At 42.3% G+C, this 18,883-nt stretch overlaps 2 protein-coding genes across 5 annotated transcripts; both read right to left on the bottom strand.

Annotated features, from left to right (window-relative positions):
* Positions 1–4,004: 4,004 nt before the first annotated feature.
* LOC147515494 (nicotinate-nucleotide pyrophosphorylase [carboxylating], chloroplastic-like) lies at positions 4,005–6,706 on the bottom strand. 4 transcript variants are annotated; one of them, XM_086594483.1, is made up of 4 exons: positions 5,221–6,706; positions 4,734–4,867; positions 4,576–4,639; positions 4,005–4,440 (listed from the first exon to the last, which is right to left on the bottom strand). In XM_086594483.1, exons 2-4 carry the CDS (start codon positions 4,830–4,832, stop codon positions 4,334–4,336), a joined length of 270 nt encoding a protein of 89 aa, XP_086450609.1. In that variant the 5' UTR covers positions 4,833–4,867; positions 5,221–6,706; the 3' UTR covers positions 4,005–4,333. The 4 variants fall into 4 exon arrangements, with proteins under 4 accessions (XP_086450609.1, XP_086450611.1, XP_086450610.1 ...); XM_086594485.1 differs by having other exon boundaries at positions 4,734–5,354; positions 5,470–6,706; XM_086594484.1 differs by having other exon boundaries at positions 5,470–6,706.
* Positions 6,707–15,172: 8,466 nt separating this feature from the next.
* Positions 15,173–16,832, bottom strand: LOC147515493 (uncharacterized). Its single transcript, XM_086592939.1, has 2 exons — positions 16,678–16,832; positions 15,173–16,583 (listed from the first exon to the last, which is right to left on the bottom strand). The coding sequence occupies exons 1-2, from the start codon at positions 16,830–16,832 to the stop codon at positions 15,173–15,175; spliced, it is 1,566 nt and encodes a 521-aa protein (XP_086449065.1).
* Positions 16,833–18,883: the final 2,051 nt, after the last annotated feature.

Genomic DNA, 18,883 nt, shown 5'->3' with positions numbered 1-18,883 from the left:
TCTTAGGAACACCAATAAGCTAGTGCTCCCCGTTTTTATTTGCAAGATGATACGTCACTTGTGTCCAGGCTTAGAGAATCACTACAAAGATTGGGTCCCAATTGAAACAGTCAATGCACTACACATCACTCTTAGGCGCTCTAGACTCTTGGCTTGGGATTATAAGGTTAAATTGGATATCAAATACGGAAGAAAGTTGTTGTCAAGGTGTTATTGGAGTGATAAAGATATTTACAAAAATTGTACCGACAAGGAAGTTTGGAAGATAATTTTGAGCACATTGATAACAATGACAAGGTTCGGGAAGGAGCTTGAAGTATCGAGAGTACGGAGAATTAATCTATTTTTACTCATTAGGGTATAGTATTTGGAAGAATTTACGTAGAAGTTAATTTTATTTTCTACTGTCATGGGATTAGTTGTTTTCTTAAAATATCAATAGTTTATGGAGTGAGTGATTAGTTTTTATGAATAAGAATGAAATTGATATGAGCTTTGAAGTGTAAGCGCGACACATATATATATGTTAAGTTGTGCTTTAGTAAGGTGGAATTCTTCTCCATTACGGAGTAGATCTCTATTCCTGACCAGTAAGTTAGAATCCCACTTTGTTTTAAATCCCAATCCTAGTAAAACTCTCTAAAATCGATTTTGGGCCTTAAAACTCAAAAAAGCCCAACAAACAAAATAAAAAAAAATAAAAGAAAAAAGAAAAAACGACTTCATCTTCTTCCAGCCGCACCATTCCACACTTTTTCTTCTTCTTCCAGACACACTTCCAGCCGCACCCACCACAAGTTGCACACTTCCAGACACACTTCCAGCCGCCCCCACCACAACTCGCAACTTCTAGCCGATCAGACGCACTTATCGTCGTGTTCAACACTTGCTCACCGGCAAGATCGACCGCCGGTCAAGCATAATGGGACGTCCTGATTCCCATATTAACCACGATGAATGTATCACCACTCAGCTTCGATTCTAGGTGGCTGAAATTCGCGATTTGAATTAATTTTTCAGTTTTTGTTGGCTGTTGATTGAGGAGAATGGGAAAAACATGAAGGTATTAATGGGTGTTGAACTGTGAAGAAGGAAGGGTGCCGTAGTTAGGCATGAAAAATTTCAGAGAAACAAGGTTTTTGGTGTACAGGACGATTTTTTTGGTTTACTGAGCAACTGTTTGCAGTATTGTTCTAGTAGTGCTGTTGTTTAACTTCTGTATGGCCATCTCCATTACGACAGCTCGAGGATAAGTTTGCAAACGGTTGAACATGACGACCGAACGAAAAATTCATGTCGAACTCTGTTATGGAGAGTTGTTTGATAACAATGCCATAAACGGATTTTTTTTTTAAACAAGAATGCGAAAATCGGGGTTAGGACTGTCTCTTGTATTCTAAGGGTGACAAATGTCCTGAAAATATATTGTTTGATGTTTTTATGATTGTCGAATCGATTATGAGAAGGCGAGTGGCCTGGGAAAATGGAGTTGTAATGGGATAATGAAACCGAGTTTATTATCATAACTGATTTTCGGTAGAAAAATTTGGACTCGACTCCACAGTTCGCATTTTTTCTTAAAACTATTTTTGATCACTCATGTATTTGATTGTCTATTATGGTTTTATCACTTTTATTTGTAGGCAGAGACAAATCTTGTATTTCGTGCAACAATGAAACTATTGATTTAAATTATTATTATTACTATTGATTTAAATTATTATTATTATTATTATTATTATTATTATTCATTGTTTATTTTTTATTTTTTATTTTTCAGTCGTGTCATTTGTACATGTGACTCTTACATTCCACTTTAGCACATTTTCTCTGTCTTTTTAGAGACGTATCACTCTACAAATTGAGCACATGACAAATATTTAGTCGTTGTAGTAATTATTGATCCTTATAAATCATCACTCTTATTTGTTTTGTTAAGGATATAAATTCTACAGATTTTAGTTGATGTAATTTTTTGCACGCATTTAAGGTAATATCCCTCCTTTTTCTCGATTATTTCAATTATGGTAAGCTTTTCGGTTATTTTATTTAGTCATTGAGGACAATGCCTAATTTAGTTAGGGGGGTGAGAATTAAAATTTTGCAATATTTTAATTACAATATTTGGAAAGTTTATATGTGAATTATGGTGATTCTAGGTGAAAAGTATATTTTTATCGTTTAAATGGCTAATGAAATAGGAAATTATAAGTCATGACCGGGATTAGTAAGACTTTTAGACTAAGTTTCTATTACTAGAAATAGATCTCAATCGATAAAAGTCTTAGTCTAGAGTAAGTTCATATAATACACCACTAGAGGAATTTCAAATGAAAAAGCAACTTAAACTTCTACCAAACTAGAGGATTAGTATAGAGACTTGACCTGTGAGACTTGAGCCTTTCAATTTTAATTTCTTGGAGAGTCTTCACGTAAATCTGAGTCCAAGTTGACTCAACCATTTTTCAGTGCTTAAATTCGTTGTGTAGTCTCATTTATTCTTGATTTGGTCAATCACGAGGTGGCATCAACTGGGGAGATAGCCATTAGGTCTTGTAGTCTATTCAAAGTGGAATATCATACTGATAAGTCAAGTAGTAAACCAATCAGCCTTTATCCCACCTAGTAGGATTATCATGTTAACCACTTTTGAGCCTTATATATTAAACCTTTTATTCTTAAACCAATCATCTTAAACCTAACTCCAGATAAGGAGTATATCCCATATTATTAGCTTTACCCATATTTCTGAGGATTTATAAAGAACTAAAGAGAAAGCTAGAATGAAGAAGATTTTGAAGGAAATTTTACCAAAATCAAATGAAGAAAATCATTCCTTTTGCTCAAAGAAAAAGAAAAATAAAATAAAAATAAAAATATATATATATATATATATATATATATATATATATATATATATATATATATATATATATAAGTAGTGATAAAGTTCAAGTGTTGCGGTCTACAAGTGAAGAAAAAATTTTCAAGAAGGTCAAAAGCACAAAGTCTTTAGTATATTCTCAGAAATTTTTGAATCATTTTTACCCTTTTTTCTGTTAACTTTGTCCTAAGCCCCATTTTAATACCCAGGACTTATCACTAAAGTATGATATGAAGTGTAGAATATAGAGAGGATGCTAAAGTGAAGGACCCGACACTTCAAATGTGATTGACATTCTTTCCATGAGACTTTGTTTATATATTTGAAAATTTCCGTCTTTCTGACTAAATATGTGGGATGTTCTATCTTTTTACTCATTTCCCTGCATATGGAGGTAAAATAGAAAACTTATCTGAGAGAGATTTTCTTGTGAGTGTATGAAATGGTGAGATTTGAAGTCAAAATACTAATCCAAAGCTAAGGTAGAAATTTTGTTACTTGGAAAGGAGAAAGAAATCAAAATGGTTAAAAATGAATAAGCTCTACACTACTAAAAAAATGGTTTATAAGCTCAGCTAAAAGGTGAGATGTTAGAGTTTTTACATCGGTTTTCTAGGAAAAAACAACCGAGGTAAAATCCACTGAGATAATAGAGTTCTATAAAACCGAGATAATAAGCTACTAAATTATCTCAGAAGTCTGACATCTTATCTAAATATATTATCTCAGTTTTCTAAATGAAACTGATATTATATAGAATAAAACCGAGATGAATTGTTGATTGAAACCAATTAGTATATAAGAAAACTGGGATGTTTTTTTTTTATTGAAACCGAGATAATATCAAAAAAATAACCGTGATAAATTCTTTTGGAAAGAGAGATTGTTAGACAACCTTTTATCTCACCCTTTGTCATTTTTTGCTAGTATTGCTCGATTATGACAATTAACCAGCAAATAAAAACCTGTCCCAAACCACCACATTCCCCCTTTCATATTCATAAACATCAACACTAATTAACAAAAGCAATCCAACATGAATAAATTCTTTGAAGAACTTATTTCATTAAGATAAGAAAGAACAATGTCGAACATGAACTTAACTTTCAAAAAGTACTAGTAATCAATCAATTATTTATAGAAACTCAAATATTGTATCAACTACTATTCTTCAAACTATAATAAGACATTTTTTTAATTTTTCTCTATATATTCAGGAAAGGAGACAAATGGTTCCTGTCGAATTTCCTCCTTATAGATGGTTCCTGCTGAATTTCCTACTCAAAAAAATTTTGAGAATCCACAACTCCCAAGGTATTCACGTCGGTCGTCAGCTGTGAAAAATTATAGGCTCCAAGACTCTCTTCGTCAACTTAGTAAGTGGAGACGAATATCCAAGATGGTCCTGATCCATAAAAGAAACATCATTTCTAACAAACTCATCCTGTGCTAACTTATAAAAGAATGACCAATGTTTATGCTAAATCCAGTTCCATCACTGTACAACGGACTTATGCTAGAGGAGTCTTCAGTCAATCTTTCCTTTGAAAATATATCTGACAGGAAATCCCGAGGAAATTGGTCATTGATGTCAATAAGAACCACACAATAAGAGAGAATATAAACAAAAGAAGAAGGGCAAAAAAAGGAAGGGTTGAACAAGTAGAAAAATGTTGCAGCAGTGACCTTACCAGAAACTTTGGCAAACTGTGTCCCTTTACTTACAGAATCTCCATCTTTCTTAAACCACTCGACCTAATAGAGAAAAACGTTGTAAAAAATAGACACTTTTGTGCATTTAAAATAAATATAATAAAGATAGGAATTGCATAAACGACTCCCTACGTACCTCCAATGAAGGATCGGCCTCGTTAAATATCATCTCTGCAAGAGAAATTCCGGCAATGATGGCCTCCTCCTTGGCGAAGAAATGTGCTTCTACTTTCATATCAATTGGAACGATGGCCAAACAAGTGACGTCCCCTAGAAGCAACCCGATAAATAGAACACATAAATTAATGGCATTAAAGATGACATATCATAATCCAATTCAATAAAAAGCCAACAATTTTTTTATTTGAATAGTTTTTATCAACATTTAAGGAAAGGACTCATAATTAACTGAAAAGTTGATCATGATACTTCTTCTATTGAGAATTAGAAAATGATGCATATAATGGTTCGCAAATATACATTTCTCTGTCTACCAAATAAAATACAATTAACTTGCAAATAACGCAGATTATGCCGCTTATTCACTTCTCTGTCTAACAAATAAAATACAGTTTGAAGTGATCAAATGAACTATTAAGAATCTCAGTGACGAGGATACCAACATCGACTAATGAGCTGGTCAGGAAGCTTTCAATCGCAGAGTGGAATCAAACTAGCATGACTCCAGTTGCAAGGGTGCATGCCGACTGGAAGGTCATTGAAGAAATAAAAGGCCTTCAACTTCTATTGCCTAAACCTTGATCATTTCCAACTTCAGATATTTTGACAACAGAAATACTAAATGTTGTGTAACTTATTGTATGATGGTCCTGGTCTACCAGTGCACTTCATTGTAGTTAAGTATTGGTTACCTGAATGAAGAGATGCTCATTGTTATCAACTTCAGAATGCTCCAAGTATTGTGTGCAGGTACTACTAGAAAGGTCACCATGCAATAAGGATCATCTAAGTAAACCTGAAACACATCTTCTTTTTCTAGACAAGCAATATTTTAACTATACATGTAATTGAAAAGTGTACAACACAGATGGATGAATTGGATTGTCTCAGCTAATGGGGGTAAGTTCATTTACATTTGACCTCCCCAGATCCAGTATTGAAGGCCATTACAAGACATAATTATGAAAGTGACATAGTGTTATACCAAACAGTGGAGCCTTGTCTAGAAAATTGCTAAACCTAACAAATAATTACTATGTTCCAATTGGCTTCCAACAAGCAAGGATTGATAGATGAAGTGATAAAAGAGCATAAAATTATTTGTAGTGTTTACCCGCTAATTCATTTGTCAAAATCATCCGTATAGTTAATGTATTGGAAGTAACAATGACATTATAAAAAAATCAAATGAAAATAAAAATGAAAGTAAAATAACAAAGACAATAAACTAACTAGAAATGAAGTGAAATTTAAAATCAGGAAGTTAATAAACACGAAAGTACTCTTTGCAATAGAAAAGACTGATATAATTTCATTGAGGTTCTAGAATACTTAGTGACATAAGGTTTTCCCAGGTATACTGATTTGCAAATATTTCTAAAATCCAGCAAGTTAGGATCTTCTTACAAATTTAAACACAAGCATCAGAAAAGACAGTAAAGGACTTCTCACTTCTCATGAACACGTGCAATCTGGTCATTGCCACCGGGACCGCATTGAACTAAATGATATTCAATTGCAAGAACTCCTTTGCTAAAGCTATTGCTACCCTCCTCACTTTGAAGTTGAACAAACCCACTATCAATTTGGTTACCGCACAAAGCTATTAACAAAAGGATTATTTCCCTATCAAGTTGGAAGTGGTATTAGAATGGTAGGCACTACAAGGCAAGGATGCAAATTTTGGTTAGCTAATATGTATGTACTTTCGAAAGGGCACGAGTCTAGGCATAAAAACAAGAAAACTTAGAATAAAGTAACACATAGTAAAGCATCTCCAATGGAGTGCTCCTGGAGTTGAAGATTTAATATAAGTTTAATAAGTACAAGCCTATGTAAAACCAAAACCCAAGAAAACTTTTGTGGCCTGAATAAATATTTTTTTTTAAAAGTTAATGCGTCTAGGCAGAAAAATTGAAAGCGTGGAACAACCCAAAAAAAAACGAGCACTGATAAAACTTCTTCAATGGACTGCTCCTAATGATCGTTGATAAGAATAGAAGTATGAGAAGACTGCATAGCAACAACACTCATGTTCAGGGAGTAGCTAATGTTATGTGTAACAGAGAATGATTAGATTTATATTAAGGCTCAGCACTAGTGTTAATTACAATACTCATCTTCTACTAAAGTTTTGCTTGATAACATTCAAGTTCTTATTGTGTACAAGACTCCTGTTACTAAGTGCAGCTGAGTAAGACCACGTGCTAGTCCATTCTCCATTTAAATCGAACACATGGGAATGAAAAGAGTGGTTAGATTAATTCTTTTACCACCGACTTATCGAGAACAAGACAAATCAACCCGATTCTTGATAAGGGGAAAGGTCAGCTACAAAATTGAACCCAACAACAACAAATTCTCGACAAAAATCATGGGACCAAGCAGACGAGCCGAGTTTACTTTGCAAAACATTCAATTAAAATAGATTTTCTAGTTCAATAATCATCAAAACTGATCCCATTTTAGGACCGAACCACCTCAAAGAACCACTTTTGTCAGTTACCCACCCACACAAGAACAAACAAGATAGACAAAGAATACAGGGTCCAAAGAATCACAGACAACTAAAAACTAGATAATTAATGAAGCAGATTGTGGGATCTTAGAGTTCCATAACTTTATTTTCTTTTGTCATTACAAGAAATTTACATAGCAAAAAAAGTGATAAGGAAAGTTAATGTGGAAAAGTTTTTTAAACGAATATCAAGTGTAGTTTGGTCGAAAGTAAACAAGTACATAATAAGCACTTCTGTAAGGAATTTCAGCAAACAAATGGCGGTTATGATTTATCATTTGCAATCACACGTAAAAAAACTGTTAAGCAGTGAATTTATGACTCTATTTTAAAGAGATTAATGCAAGAAAAAGGGGATTTCTTAAAAGATCAATACAATCATTTTTCAAGCTAAATACAAAATTCAATGTACACAAAAATTGAAACTTTTCCATTGTATAATTGTTAACCTAGAAACATGTTACAAAACACAAAAAAGGTGAAGGAAAGCTTACTTGGGAACATATACAATGATATGTAGCGGTGTAGCCTCAACGAGATATAATGGTGGCTGATACGATTATATGAACCGTCTTCACTCTTCAGCCCACGAGAACGAATAAGTTGAAGAGGAGAGGAGAGTTTCTTTCATTTTCAGTTCAGGATTGAAGAGAGATGGAGGGGGTTTCGTTTCGATGGGGATTTTTAGTTTGTTCGGTGTCGTGGGAGGCTGGAAAAGAAATGTCTCTAGAGTCTAGATCGTGGTCCGATATGATTTCGCCTATGCAAGATTTTAAACACTATTATCTCGATTTATTCGAGATATTTGAAGGCTTAACTATCTCGGATGGAAGATATAGTGTGTAACAAAATTTACATTAAATCGGCTATGTATGGACCAATTTAATTGATAAATTTCTCATCTTGGTTACCAGTTAACCATGATAATACATTAACTTGATTTGCCAAAAACACACTAAAAATAGTAGTTACTGCGGTTTCAAGAAAAACCGAGATGAAGCGAAATTTAAAACCGAGATAAAAAAAACCCTTTTTTTAGTAGTGCTAGTTAGGATGATTAGTCAGTCTTTTCTATCTTTATGAATAGAACCTTAGCCTAATGTTTTATGATCATGGGTATGATAAGTAATAATTTTTTGATTTAGACATTTTAACTGAAAAAGTTGTTTTATCTAGATTTCACCATAGTTCATATGTAAAATTGATTTTGTGGGTATATCAACTGAAAACCCTCACAAAGCTATAACTCATCCTTTAAGGGTAACTTAAAGGTTTAAGGCCTTGTTGCATATGGTAAATGCAACCGCGATGCCTGCGAAAGTGAGTTAGTTTATTATTTAATTAGTATTGTTAGCTTTGAACACTTCTCTAGTATAACATATATTTGCTAAGAGACTAACAAAATGCTAGTTGGGGGTTGTGATAAGTGCTCAAAAGTAATGATTTATAACCCCAATTATGTGTATGTTAGTCTCTATTTTATATTTAAATATTCTAATATGATGCAATTTGAGTTTTTGCAGGTCAAAGAACCTAAATGTGAAATATGGAGGGAAAAGAAGTCAAACAAGTCAAAAAGGAGTCATTGGGAATTACAGCTAAAGGCCTAGGGCAAAAATGTCATATTTGTCTCCATAAGTGCCAAGCCTAATGGGACTCTAAAAGAGGATAATAATTGAGTTAAAAGAGTCTTCAATCTGATCTCAAAGCCTTAATTTTGACTTCATAGGAAGATGAGATCAACATGGAAAAAAAGTCAGACTTTCACAAGAATTAGGAAACTGAAAGTCGAAGGCCGCAGCTGGCTTGGGAAATAGCCCGCAAGGCAAAGTGGGCCACGTCCAACTTCGGTCCAACCGAATCTAACTTTTCCAGAATTGCTTCTAGAAAGATTACAGAGAGTTTGACACCAAATAAACATAGGATTCGGATCTCTATCCAGACGAGCATGTAAGCCAATATATAAGGCACAAAAATCTCAGTTTACATCATCTAGGAAATTTAGTGTTTGCATCTTAGATCTAGAATTAAGAGAGAAGAAAGTTCAGACCTTTTCACAATTAATAGCTATAAAGATTATTCCTTTTCATATTGTGTTCATGAGGGGCTAATCTCCCTTCTCTTGGGAGGGGAGATGAAGCATTTTTCGTAAGTTTTAGTTTAGTTCTTCTTCTATCATGTTTTAGTTTAAATCCCTCATTGAGTTTCTTCTTATTCGTCCATTGATCTAACGCTCCTGTGGAAGTTAGGAGGTCTTAGGGTAATTCAAGATTGTGTAGAGCCAAATACCACAAACCCTAGATTCTTTTCTTCTAGTTTTTAGTGTTCTAGTGTGATGATTGGATTATTTATGGCACCTTAATTAGTTGTATGGTTAATGCCACATGTGGATTTTCCATGGCACCTAGAGTTGTATATTGAATGCCACTTAAAGCACAATTTGGTTAGATAGAAGATATCATTGGAGATTGAAGAAGTATTTGATGGAAAGATAGAAAGCACGTTGGAAGCCACATATTATCATCATGGTTATGAGCATAAGGTTTGTAGGTATGGTGAGTTTCTATTGGTGATTTATATTAAGCATGATAGGTAGATCTATTAGACTAATTCTATGATTTTGGTGGATTCATCTCTCCCAAGATATTCTCTCTCTTGATTCATATTTATATATTTAATTTAGTTTATTTTATGCATAGCTTAAATCTCAAATCAAATCAACTATATATTAATTATTACTTAGCCACATCTTTTACTTGCATCCATTAGAGTAATTTAGATTAGGAATTTCTATTATCATCACTTAGTTATTTAGAGTAGGATTGATATCTTGCTAGCCACTATACTAATCAATATATATTAGGTTAAGTAAGATTTGCAAAATATACGTAACACAAACAACGACATATAAATAATTACGTGTTGCGTGTATTTTCAGGGCTTTATAGGGCTTAGGGTCGGGTCAGTCAGGGCCGGGTTAGGGTCGTTAGGGCCAAATTCCCACCCCTAATTCATCATCAATCATATTCTCTTTCCATCTTCATTCCATCCATAAAAACCACACGTGTCACATGATGTAAATGCTCTCAGTACACCTTCTAACATTCCATGTCCTCACCCTCTCCCCCCTTTCCCCTTCTTTTCTTTTTTCCTCCCCTTTTTCTTTTCCTCACTGTTCCTCTTTATACTGTCCCTCTTTCCCTTTCCATCCGTTGATCTCACGCCATCCTTCGGTTCATCTTAGCACATCTGTCTCCTAGGGTTTGCGGCCATCTTTGTTGTGCCACCCGTTCTGTTCGGTTAAGTTGCCTCCTCTTGGACTTTGACCGCTCTGTCCCCACATGCTCGATGCGTCCCAATCACTTTTGCGCGAGCAGCGGCCTACATCCGGTGCTTCCGCCTTCCCTTTCTTATCCTACCTCGAGCCAGCCAGACACCGCCACCTCCCTAACCCAAAATTCCCGGCTATCTTCTACTCCTGCGTTCCGTTATAGCGGCTTGCGTCGGTCCATCGACCGGCAATCTTCGTAGTCGCGAATCCTACCACTACAGATGCCCTTCTGCGGTTCAGCGGCCTCTACGATAGGCGGGGCGAGAACCTTGTACCACTTTTTTCTTTATTTGGATTTGTTTGGTCTTCCCTAGGGGTTTTGCAGCGTCCACAGTCACTTTCATTCGTCGCCCGCTTCGTGCCTCCTCGTGTTACGCACCCCGTGTCAAGCTCCCAGCGGTTCCCCTATAGTCCCTTCGGTTTCCGCACCTCGGTAGTTACCATTTTACCCTCGCTCTATTTAAACTCCCGCTTTCATTCTTTCCCCCATTTTCTTCCTTTAGCCTTCTCTGTCTTGCTCTCTCCTCCCTTTTCCAACTTCCCTGCGCTTTCTCCCCTGACTTCACTCTCCTTGGCTTGGTTCCGGTCAGATTTTGGCGTCGCTGGACTCAGTTTCAGGTTGGTCTTTTATTGCTCTTATTACTCTTATCGTTTTATCCTCTTTGTTTGCGTGTATCCCTACTTGTCATACTTGCCTTACAACTGTTAGCATCGTTTTTCTCTTCTAACCTGTTCATCTTCCTCTCGATGGCGGCGTCGGCCTCCGAGTCCCCCTCCTCCTCTTCCTCCGCCCGACTCCTCACCCTCTAGATCTCACCGGGGTGGCTTCTCCCACCTCCGGTGGCGCCATACGGCCCCTCTACTTCCGGCCGTTTCCTTGCCCCTTTTTCGCCGCCTTCCGGATATCGCGAGCCTAACCTAAAGGCGATTAGGGCTGCCTATGGCATTCCGCCCGGCATTTTGATAGAACCGCGTGCCATCCGTCACCCACTATCCCCACTTAGTGCCTCCGCGGCCCGGGTGCTTAGTTGTCACAGTAGGTCAGATCGTCGCCGGGCTGCGACTCCCTCTCACCGTTCTGGATGTGGAAGTGTGCAATCATTTCAACATCCCCCCATGCCAAGGCATCGGCAACCGGAGAATCGTATGCCGCGAACTACTACAACAGGACCGGCGACCCTCAGATAACTTGCCGCGACCTTATCTCCCAGTATTTTCTAAAGAAAAGTACCAAGGATGTGGGTATAGGATACCAGTCCTTCTGTGTCCGCCCCCAAAAGAAAACTTTCTTGCTCCGTGTCACCACCTCGGATAAACAGTGGCACCACTACCCACTGTATGTGTCCGGTGACTTCTTGCTGCAGCCCTCGGCGGGAGTAACACTCAATCACCTCGTTTTCCAATCTAGTGGTGAGTTTCATCCTCGTCCTTTCTTTCTCTCGCCTTTGATCCGCTAGCTAACCTTGGTTTCTTGTTTATGTTTCTTTTCGGGTTGGCGGTCGATTCCAAATCCGGGTATACTCGGCTACCTCGCCCCATTTTCGACCGACTCGCGATCTTGATGCGCCCAAAAGTGAAGCGCTGAGCGTTAACCCCTCTCTTGGTACCCCTTTGTTGGAAGTTCCTCAACTCCGCGTGAATTCACGGGCTTTTCGCCTTTTTTACCGTCCGCCTCCTCCTCGAAGGAACGTAGACCCAAAGCCTCGCCTTCCCACAAAACCGTTCTCGCTCTTTACCGGCACCGCCCGCCCGACCTATCGAAGCTCTCGTTCCCGTCCGCCGCCCGTCATCTCTTGCTCCCCTCGGACCGGCACTTTCGAGCTGCTTCCTTCCTACAGCGCCATCTCCACTTGGGAAGATCAATTCACCCTCCACGGTCCCCTTCCGCGAACATGGATCTCTCCCGGATGAAGGCGTTTGATAGTGATGAGGATGAAGTAATTGAGGTCTCTCCCCTATCCCAGCGGCCACACCTATGACGGGACGCCCGCTAGCGTCCGCCGAGGATAGGGAAGAGCCGGAAGACCCCATCCCCCCCCGTGTGACGAAGAAGATGCTCCCCTTCTATCACCCGGCGGCCCGGGCAAAGAGGTTGTCACTCCGCCCGACTTTGTCCGGTTTTCAAAGATGCGCCACCGCCGAGTCAATGTTGAAGATTCGGCTCTTGAGAACCAGCGGTGGCCTCTTCCATCTTCTATGGCTCCCACCGCCAAAGGACGGCGCTGATCTTTGGTACCTTTGAACATCACCGCACTTCTCTCGTATACAAACGGGAGAAGGTACTTCCCCTCTCTCTCTTCTTGTTCCTTTTTTTTTTTTTTAACGCCCTTGTCTCACCCGTGCTTAGGTAAGCTGGACATGTCATTATATGATCCGTGGTCTGATTCGATTGCCCGGTCTAAGGTAGATTCCTTGGAGAGAGGTCGGTGATCGGGCGACGGTCGAGAGCTACTTGTGCGCGGCTCCGTCAAAGAGTTAGACGCCCGCCCGACTTGGCAAAAACTCGGGCTCAGGATGAATTGAGAATTGCAGAGAACAACCACCAGGATTATATGGACTCGGTCAATGAGCGCTTGAGCCAGCAACGCACCTCTCTCCTGCAGTAGCATCAACGAGATACTGTGGTCCTCCTAGATCAGCACAAGGCAGATATGGCTACCCTCCAGGCCCATTATCGGTCCTTGGCGGATAAGAGAGTGGCCCGAAAGATCCAAGAGGAGCATTCAAGGCTTCTCAAGGAAGGCCGCCTCTGCTGAGGTGCCGCCGATCCAGATTGATGCGGAGATGGGCACCGTGTGGGGAGATGGTTTACCGGTTGAAACCGGACCGGGAAGGGTCGGGTGGCGTTAGGGATGTTGTTGAAGATCCGAAGAAGCCGGGAAGGCGTGGATGAAGCCCCTGGCGAGCTGCTGCCTTTTCCGTTGGAGATGCTCGCGATGTCTCTGGCTGAAGAGAGACCCTGTTGTTAGTGACTTAGGCGATACCACCTCGGATGCTGTTTAGCTTCTCCACGAAATTGAACTTGCTTTGTTTGTGTTGGTATCTGGTTTTGTATGTTTTAGCTGCGGCGCCCTTGACGCTTTTGAACACTGTTAAATTCCCTCCTAATTTAAAGAGCTTTGCTTAAACTTGTAATCCCTCCTTATGCAAGGAGTTTTGCTAAGAATTGTAATTTTGTTGACCTTGTGGACCTCCTATTGGAGGAGCCCTATTTTCACATGTCATGTTTAACTCCAATGTTTTCCGTCTCTGACCTTGTGCATATTCGATTCTAACTCCCCCCCCCGCTCTCTCCCCGGTCTGTCGGGCGGCTGGGGCATAGCCTCGCCCGAGAGTTTGATTCGGACCTCATGTCCGCGAAGGGATCTCCCCCCCGCTCTCTGTGACCGTCAGGTCGACTGGGGCATTGCCTCGCCTCTAAGTTTGATTCGGACATCACGTCCGCGAAGGGATCTCTCCCCCCGCTCTCCGTGACCGGCAAGCCGGCGGGGGCATTGCCTTGCCCCTGAGTTGATTCGGACCTCATGTCCGCGAAGGGACCTCCCGCTCTCTGTGACCGTCAGGTCGGTTGGGGCATTGCCTCGCCTCCCAGTTTGATTTGGACCTCATGTCCGTGAAGGGATCTCCCCGCTCGGTGACGGGTGGCGGTGGGGCATTGTCTTGCCCCTAAGTTGATTTGGACCTCATGTCCGCAAAGGGATCTCCCCCCGCCCTCTGTGACCGTCAGGTCGGCTGGGGCATTGCCTCGCCTCTAAGTTTGATTCGGACATCACGTCCGCGAAGGATCTCCCCGCTCTCCGTGACCGGCAATCCGGCTGGGGCATTGCCTTGCCCCTAAGTTGATTCGGTCATTTGTTAACTTCTCAAAAGTGCCGTTGTATTATATATGTACAAACAGCCCATGCCCCTTGTCCGGTTGGTCTTACATTCGGATATGAAATTTTTCAACATTCTTATATTCCAAGGCCTCTCTATCTGCTTCCCATCCTCGGTCTCTGCGGTCGGTATGTTCGGCTCCTCCAACACCCACCACTAAGTACGGCCCTTCCCAATTGGGTCCCAACTTTCCTTCGTTTGCCTTTTTAGTGCTTGCAGTGACCCGCCTCGGGAGAACCCAATCGCCGGTCACGGAATCAGCGTGGCGCGATTAAACGCCATCTTCTCTCCGGGTGTCGGTGGTATTCCTCTAGCCTAATCGTCGCGGTGTCCCGCTTCTCCCTCGCTAAGTTCATGTCGCGAGCCAATATGCCCCGATTCATCCCCATCCACCCTTTGTGCGTGTGGTGGCTGCCCTCATTTACGGAAGGAATCACGGCCTCGATACCATATGCCAATGAGAAAGGCGTCTCCTTTGTAGTCGCCCTCGGTGTAGTCGCGGTATGCCCATAGCACCCTACTTAGTTCATCCGCCCATGCTCCCTTGCGGTTTTCGGCTTTCTTTTAAGGTTGTTCATGATCGTCTTGTTCAAGACTTCGGCTCGCCATTCCCTCCGGGTTGTAACGGGCTGAGAATCCCCGCTTCACATTATCGTCTGCAAGAAGTCCCTCACCTTTGACCCGTGGCGTGTTCCGTTGTCGCGATGATGGTGTGTGGCAACCCAAATCTACAGATAATGTTTTCCCATAAGAATTTGATCACCTGCTCTTCCTTGACTTGCTGCAAGGCCACGGCCTCCACCCACTTAGTAAAATAATCCGTCGCCGCCAGCATGAACCTTCTCTTCCCCTTCGCCATTGGGAGCGGACCCACTATATCCATGGCCCACATGGCAAATGGCCACCGGATTTGGACCGTTATGCAATGGTTACGCGGTGCAAATATTATCGAGCAAACCGTGACATTTCCCACATTTCTTGGCAAATTCCACCGCTCTCTCTCTTCATATGAGGCCGAAGTACCCTGCGTCAGCGATTGATTGTGCCGTTGTTCTTCCCCCGAATGGCTACCCCGATCCCCGCATGAAGCTCCGCCAAAGACTTCTTGTGCTAAACTTGGTCCCGTGCATCTTAGTAGTGGTCCATCGAAGTTCTTTTCGACACATCTCTCCTCTATCAGAACATACCGGCGCGCCGTTTGCTCCAGTCTCCTTCGTTCCTTCTCATCTACCACCTCTCCTCCCTCCAAGAAACGTTTGATAGGGCTTATCCATCCCCTTTCCCCCTCTGCAGCTTGATATACCTCGACTTTCTTTTCAATGCTCGATCTCCCTAGTTTCTTGATTCTTAAGGTCCTCTCCTCTGCTCCGGGCATTGCGGCCGCGACATAGGCAAGTGCGTCCGCATGCCGATGCTCCCCGCGGCCCAAATGTTGAAATCTGATTTTTTCGAACTCGGCTGCCTTGCGGTGCACCACTTCCAAGTACTTCGCCATCCGAGCACACCTAGCGACGAACCTACCATTCACCTGACATACCACTAGGTTGGAATCTGAATAGACAGTTAACTCGCTGACCCCTAATTCCCTGGCCATCTCTAAACCTGCGATCACGGCTTCATACTCCGACTCATTATTAGTAGCCGTGAACCCGAGCCTCATGGACAACTCGATTCGGTCGTTGTCAGGGGTAACCAACACCACGCCTATTCCGTTGCCCGCGTCTGTTGCTGACCCGTCCGCGAACACTCTCCATCCATTCCTTTTATCCCAGGGATCCGTCCCATCTGGCTCTCCTTCCAGTTCGGGCTCCATGAGCATCTCTTCCCCCCAAGTGGGGTCTTCTGCAGGGAAATCCGCTAGAAACTCCGCTACCGCCTGAGCCTTTTCTGCGGTTCTCACTTGATATTGTATTCCATAGGAACTCAACATTACCGCCCATTTGACCATTCTTCCAGATTTCTCCGCCCTCAGAGCCTGCTTGAGAGGCAGATTTGTCACCACAACCACTGAATGTGCCTCAAAGTACGGTTTCAACTTCAGTGCCGAGAATATCAGTGCCAAGGCATACTTTTCCACTTTGCTGTATCGCGTTTCCGCATCCAGCAGTGTTTTGCTCTGGAAGTACACCGGTCTTTTCGACCTTTGCGCCACTTTCGAGCGAGGACTGAGCTTACCGCATATTCGGACACTCCGGATATAGGTATAACTTCTCCCGGGTTAAATTCGCAATAGCAAAGGCCGGCCCCGTGTACCTCTTTAATTCTTGAAAAGCCTCTTCACACTCGGCCGCCCACACAAAATCTGGCGCCCTTCTCAACAACCAATGCATAGGCCCGCATTTGTCGGGACGACTTGGATATGAATCGATTTAAGGCGCGACCCGTCCGGCCCAGCCTTTGTACTTCCTTAACGTCCCGGGGAGGCGGCATCTCTATTAGTGCTTTCGGATCTGCTCTGGATTAGCTTCTATTCCCGGTGGGTCACAATATAACCCGAAATTTCCGGTGGTGACCCGAAAAAGTGCACTTCGGGATTCGGTTTCAAATTATGTGACCGCAATATGCCAAACGTCTCTTTCAATCCCTCTATATGCTCCTCTTCCGACATGCTTTTCTCTACCATGTCGTCGATGTATACCTCAATACCCTTCCGCATTTTGCTTGCAAACATCTTCTCCCGATCATTTGGGCGTAGCCCGGCATTCTTCAAACCAAATGGCATCCTCGTGTAGCAATATGTTCCCCCCTCCACCACAAACGATGTCTTCTCTTGATCTGGTCCATACATTGCGACTTGGTTGTACCCCATCGAGGCGTCCATAAAGGAGAAAATTTTGAACCCTGCCGTCCGATCTACTAGCTCATCCACTCGCGGCATCGGATAACTGTCCTTGGGGCACTCAGAATTGACGTCCGTAAAGTCTACACACATGCGGACCTTCCCATTCTTCTTTGGTACCGCGACTATGTTGGATAGCCAGTCTGAGAACTCGACTTCCCGAATTATGCCTGCTCTTTTTAACCTCGCGACCTCATCGCGAATCTCCTCCGCATATCTCGGCCTAACACTGCGCATCTTTTGTTTCACCGGCCTGGCGTCCTCCCTCATGTGTAATCGGTGACAAGCAAACTCGGGGTCCAACCCCGTGATTTCTTCGATTGTCCAAGCAAAGACGCGTCCTTATTCTCTCGGAGAGGAACCGCACCAACTTATCTTTCCACTCTTTTCGACAAATTGACCCTACCGATGTGACCTTTTCCTCTTCCCCGGTTCCTATATTTACTGATTCGATCTCATCCAGCGTTTTTGTTTCCACTGGCGCCTCGGCCTCCTCTTCTGCGGAGGCGCACTGTAATTGCTATGCCTGTCTTTTCTTTGGTTGCGAGGTCTCCCCCTCGTCCCCCCGAATCATCCTTTTCACTGTTCCCTGATGGCTATTCCGTGCTGTCACTTGGTCTCCGCGGACTTCATGCATCCCCGTCGGGGTGGGAAATCTGATCACCTGGTAATAGGTGGATGGTACCGCTTTCATTTGATGGATCCACCGCCTACCGAGGATGGCGTTGTACTGTGAGTTCGCGTCCACAACCTTGAACCGCGAGAACACCGTCACGGGTCCCGTTGTTACTGGCAATAGGAGTTCCCCCAGTGGTTCGGTCATGCTCCCATTGAACCCGTACAAATTAGTCCGGGATGGCCTCAGTTGTTTCCTGCCTATCTTCATCTCTTCCATCGTTCCCACGAACAACAAATCCACCGCACTGCCGCAGTCAATCAAGACCCTTTTCACCATGTAATTTCCCATGGCCACTGTGATCACCAGCGCATCCTCATGTGGGACATCCACCCCTTTCAAGTCGATTGTGCGTAAAACACGATGCTTCCTTTTTGTTCGCGGGCCATGGGACGGGCCTATGAATACCTTGCCTCCTCATTAACTTTTGGATGCTAGCTGTCCGCCGTATCCGATCCCGGTGGGCATTGTGGCTCCAGATTTCCCCACTAAATATGACATTTATTGTACCCAGAATACGCCCCGGGCTCGTCCGCCGCTCCGCTTTCTCTTTCCCCTTAATAAACTCCTTAAGCATCCCTCTCCCAATCATCTTCTGTACCATCCACTTGAGGGCGTAGCATTCATTCGTTTCATGATTCTGTATATGATGATATGCACAATACGGTTTGCCCGGTATTTCGTTGGGCTTGCTCCGCGGTCCTTCGTAGCCTTTTATATCTTGGATCAGCGGTAACAGTTCCTCCAACGGCCTGTCCACGGGTATCGGATCCACTTCCCGATACGGCTTCCGTTCTCTACCCCATTCTCCACCACATTAGGTCTCCCTTCTTCCTCTCTCACCGTTTCTGACATCACCTTTTCTG

Source organism: Coptis chinensis, chromosome 2 (genome assembly GCF_015680905.1).
Source record: "Coptis chinensis isolate HL-2020 chromosome 2, ASM1568090v1, whole genome shotgun sequence".
Taxonomy (NCBI): Eukaryota; Viridiplantae; Streptophyta; class Magnoliopsida; order Ranunculales; family Ranunculaceae; genus Coptis; species Coptis chinensis.
The sequence above is the reverse complement of the archived record's forward strand: the minus strand, read 5'-3'. Positions and strand labels throughout refer to the sequence as shown.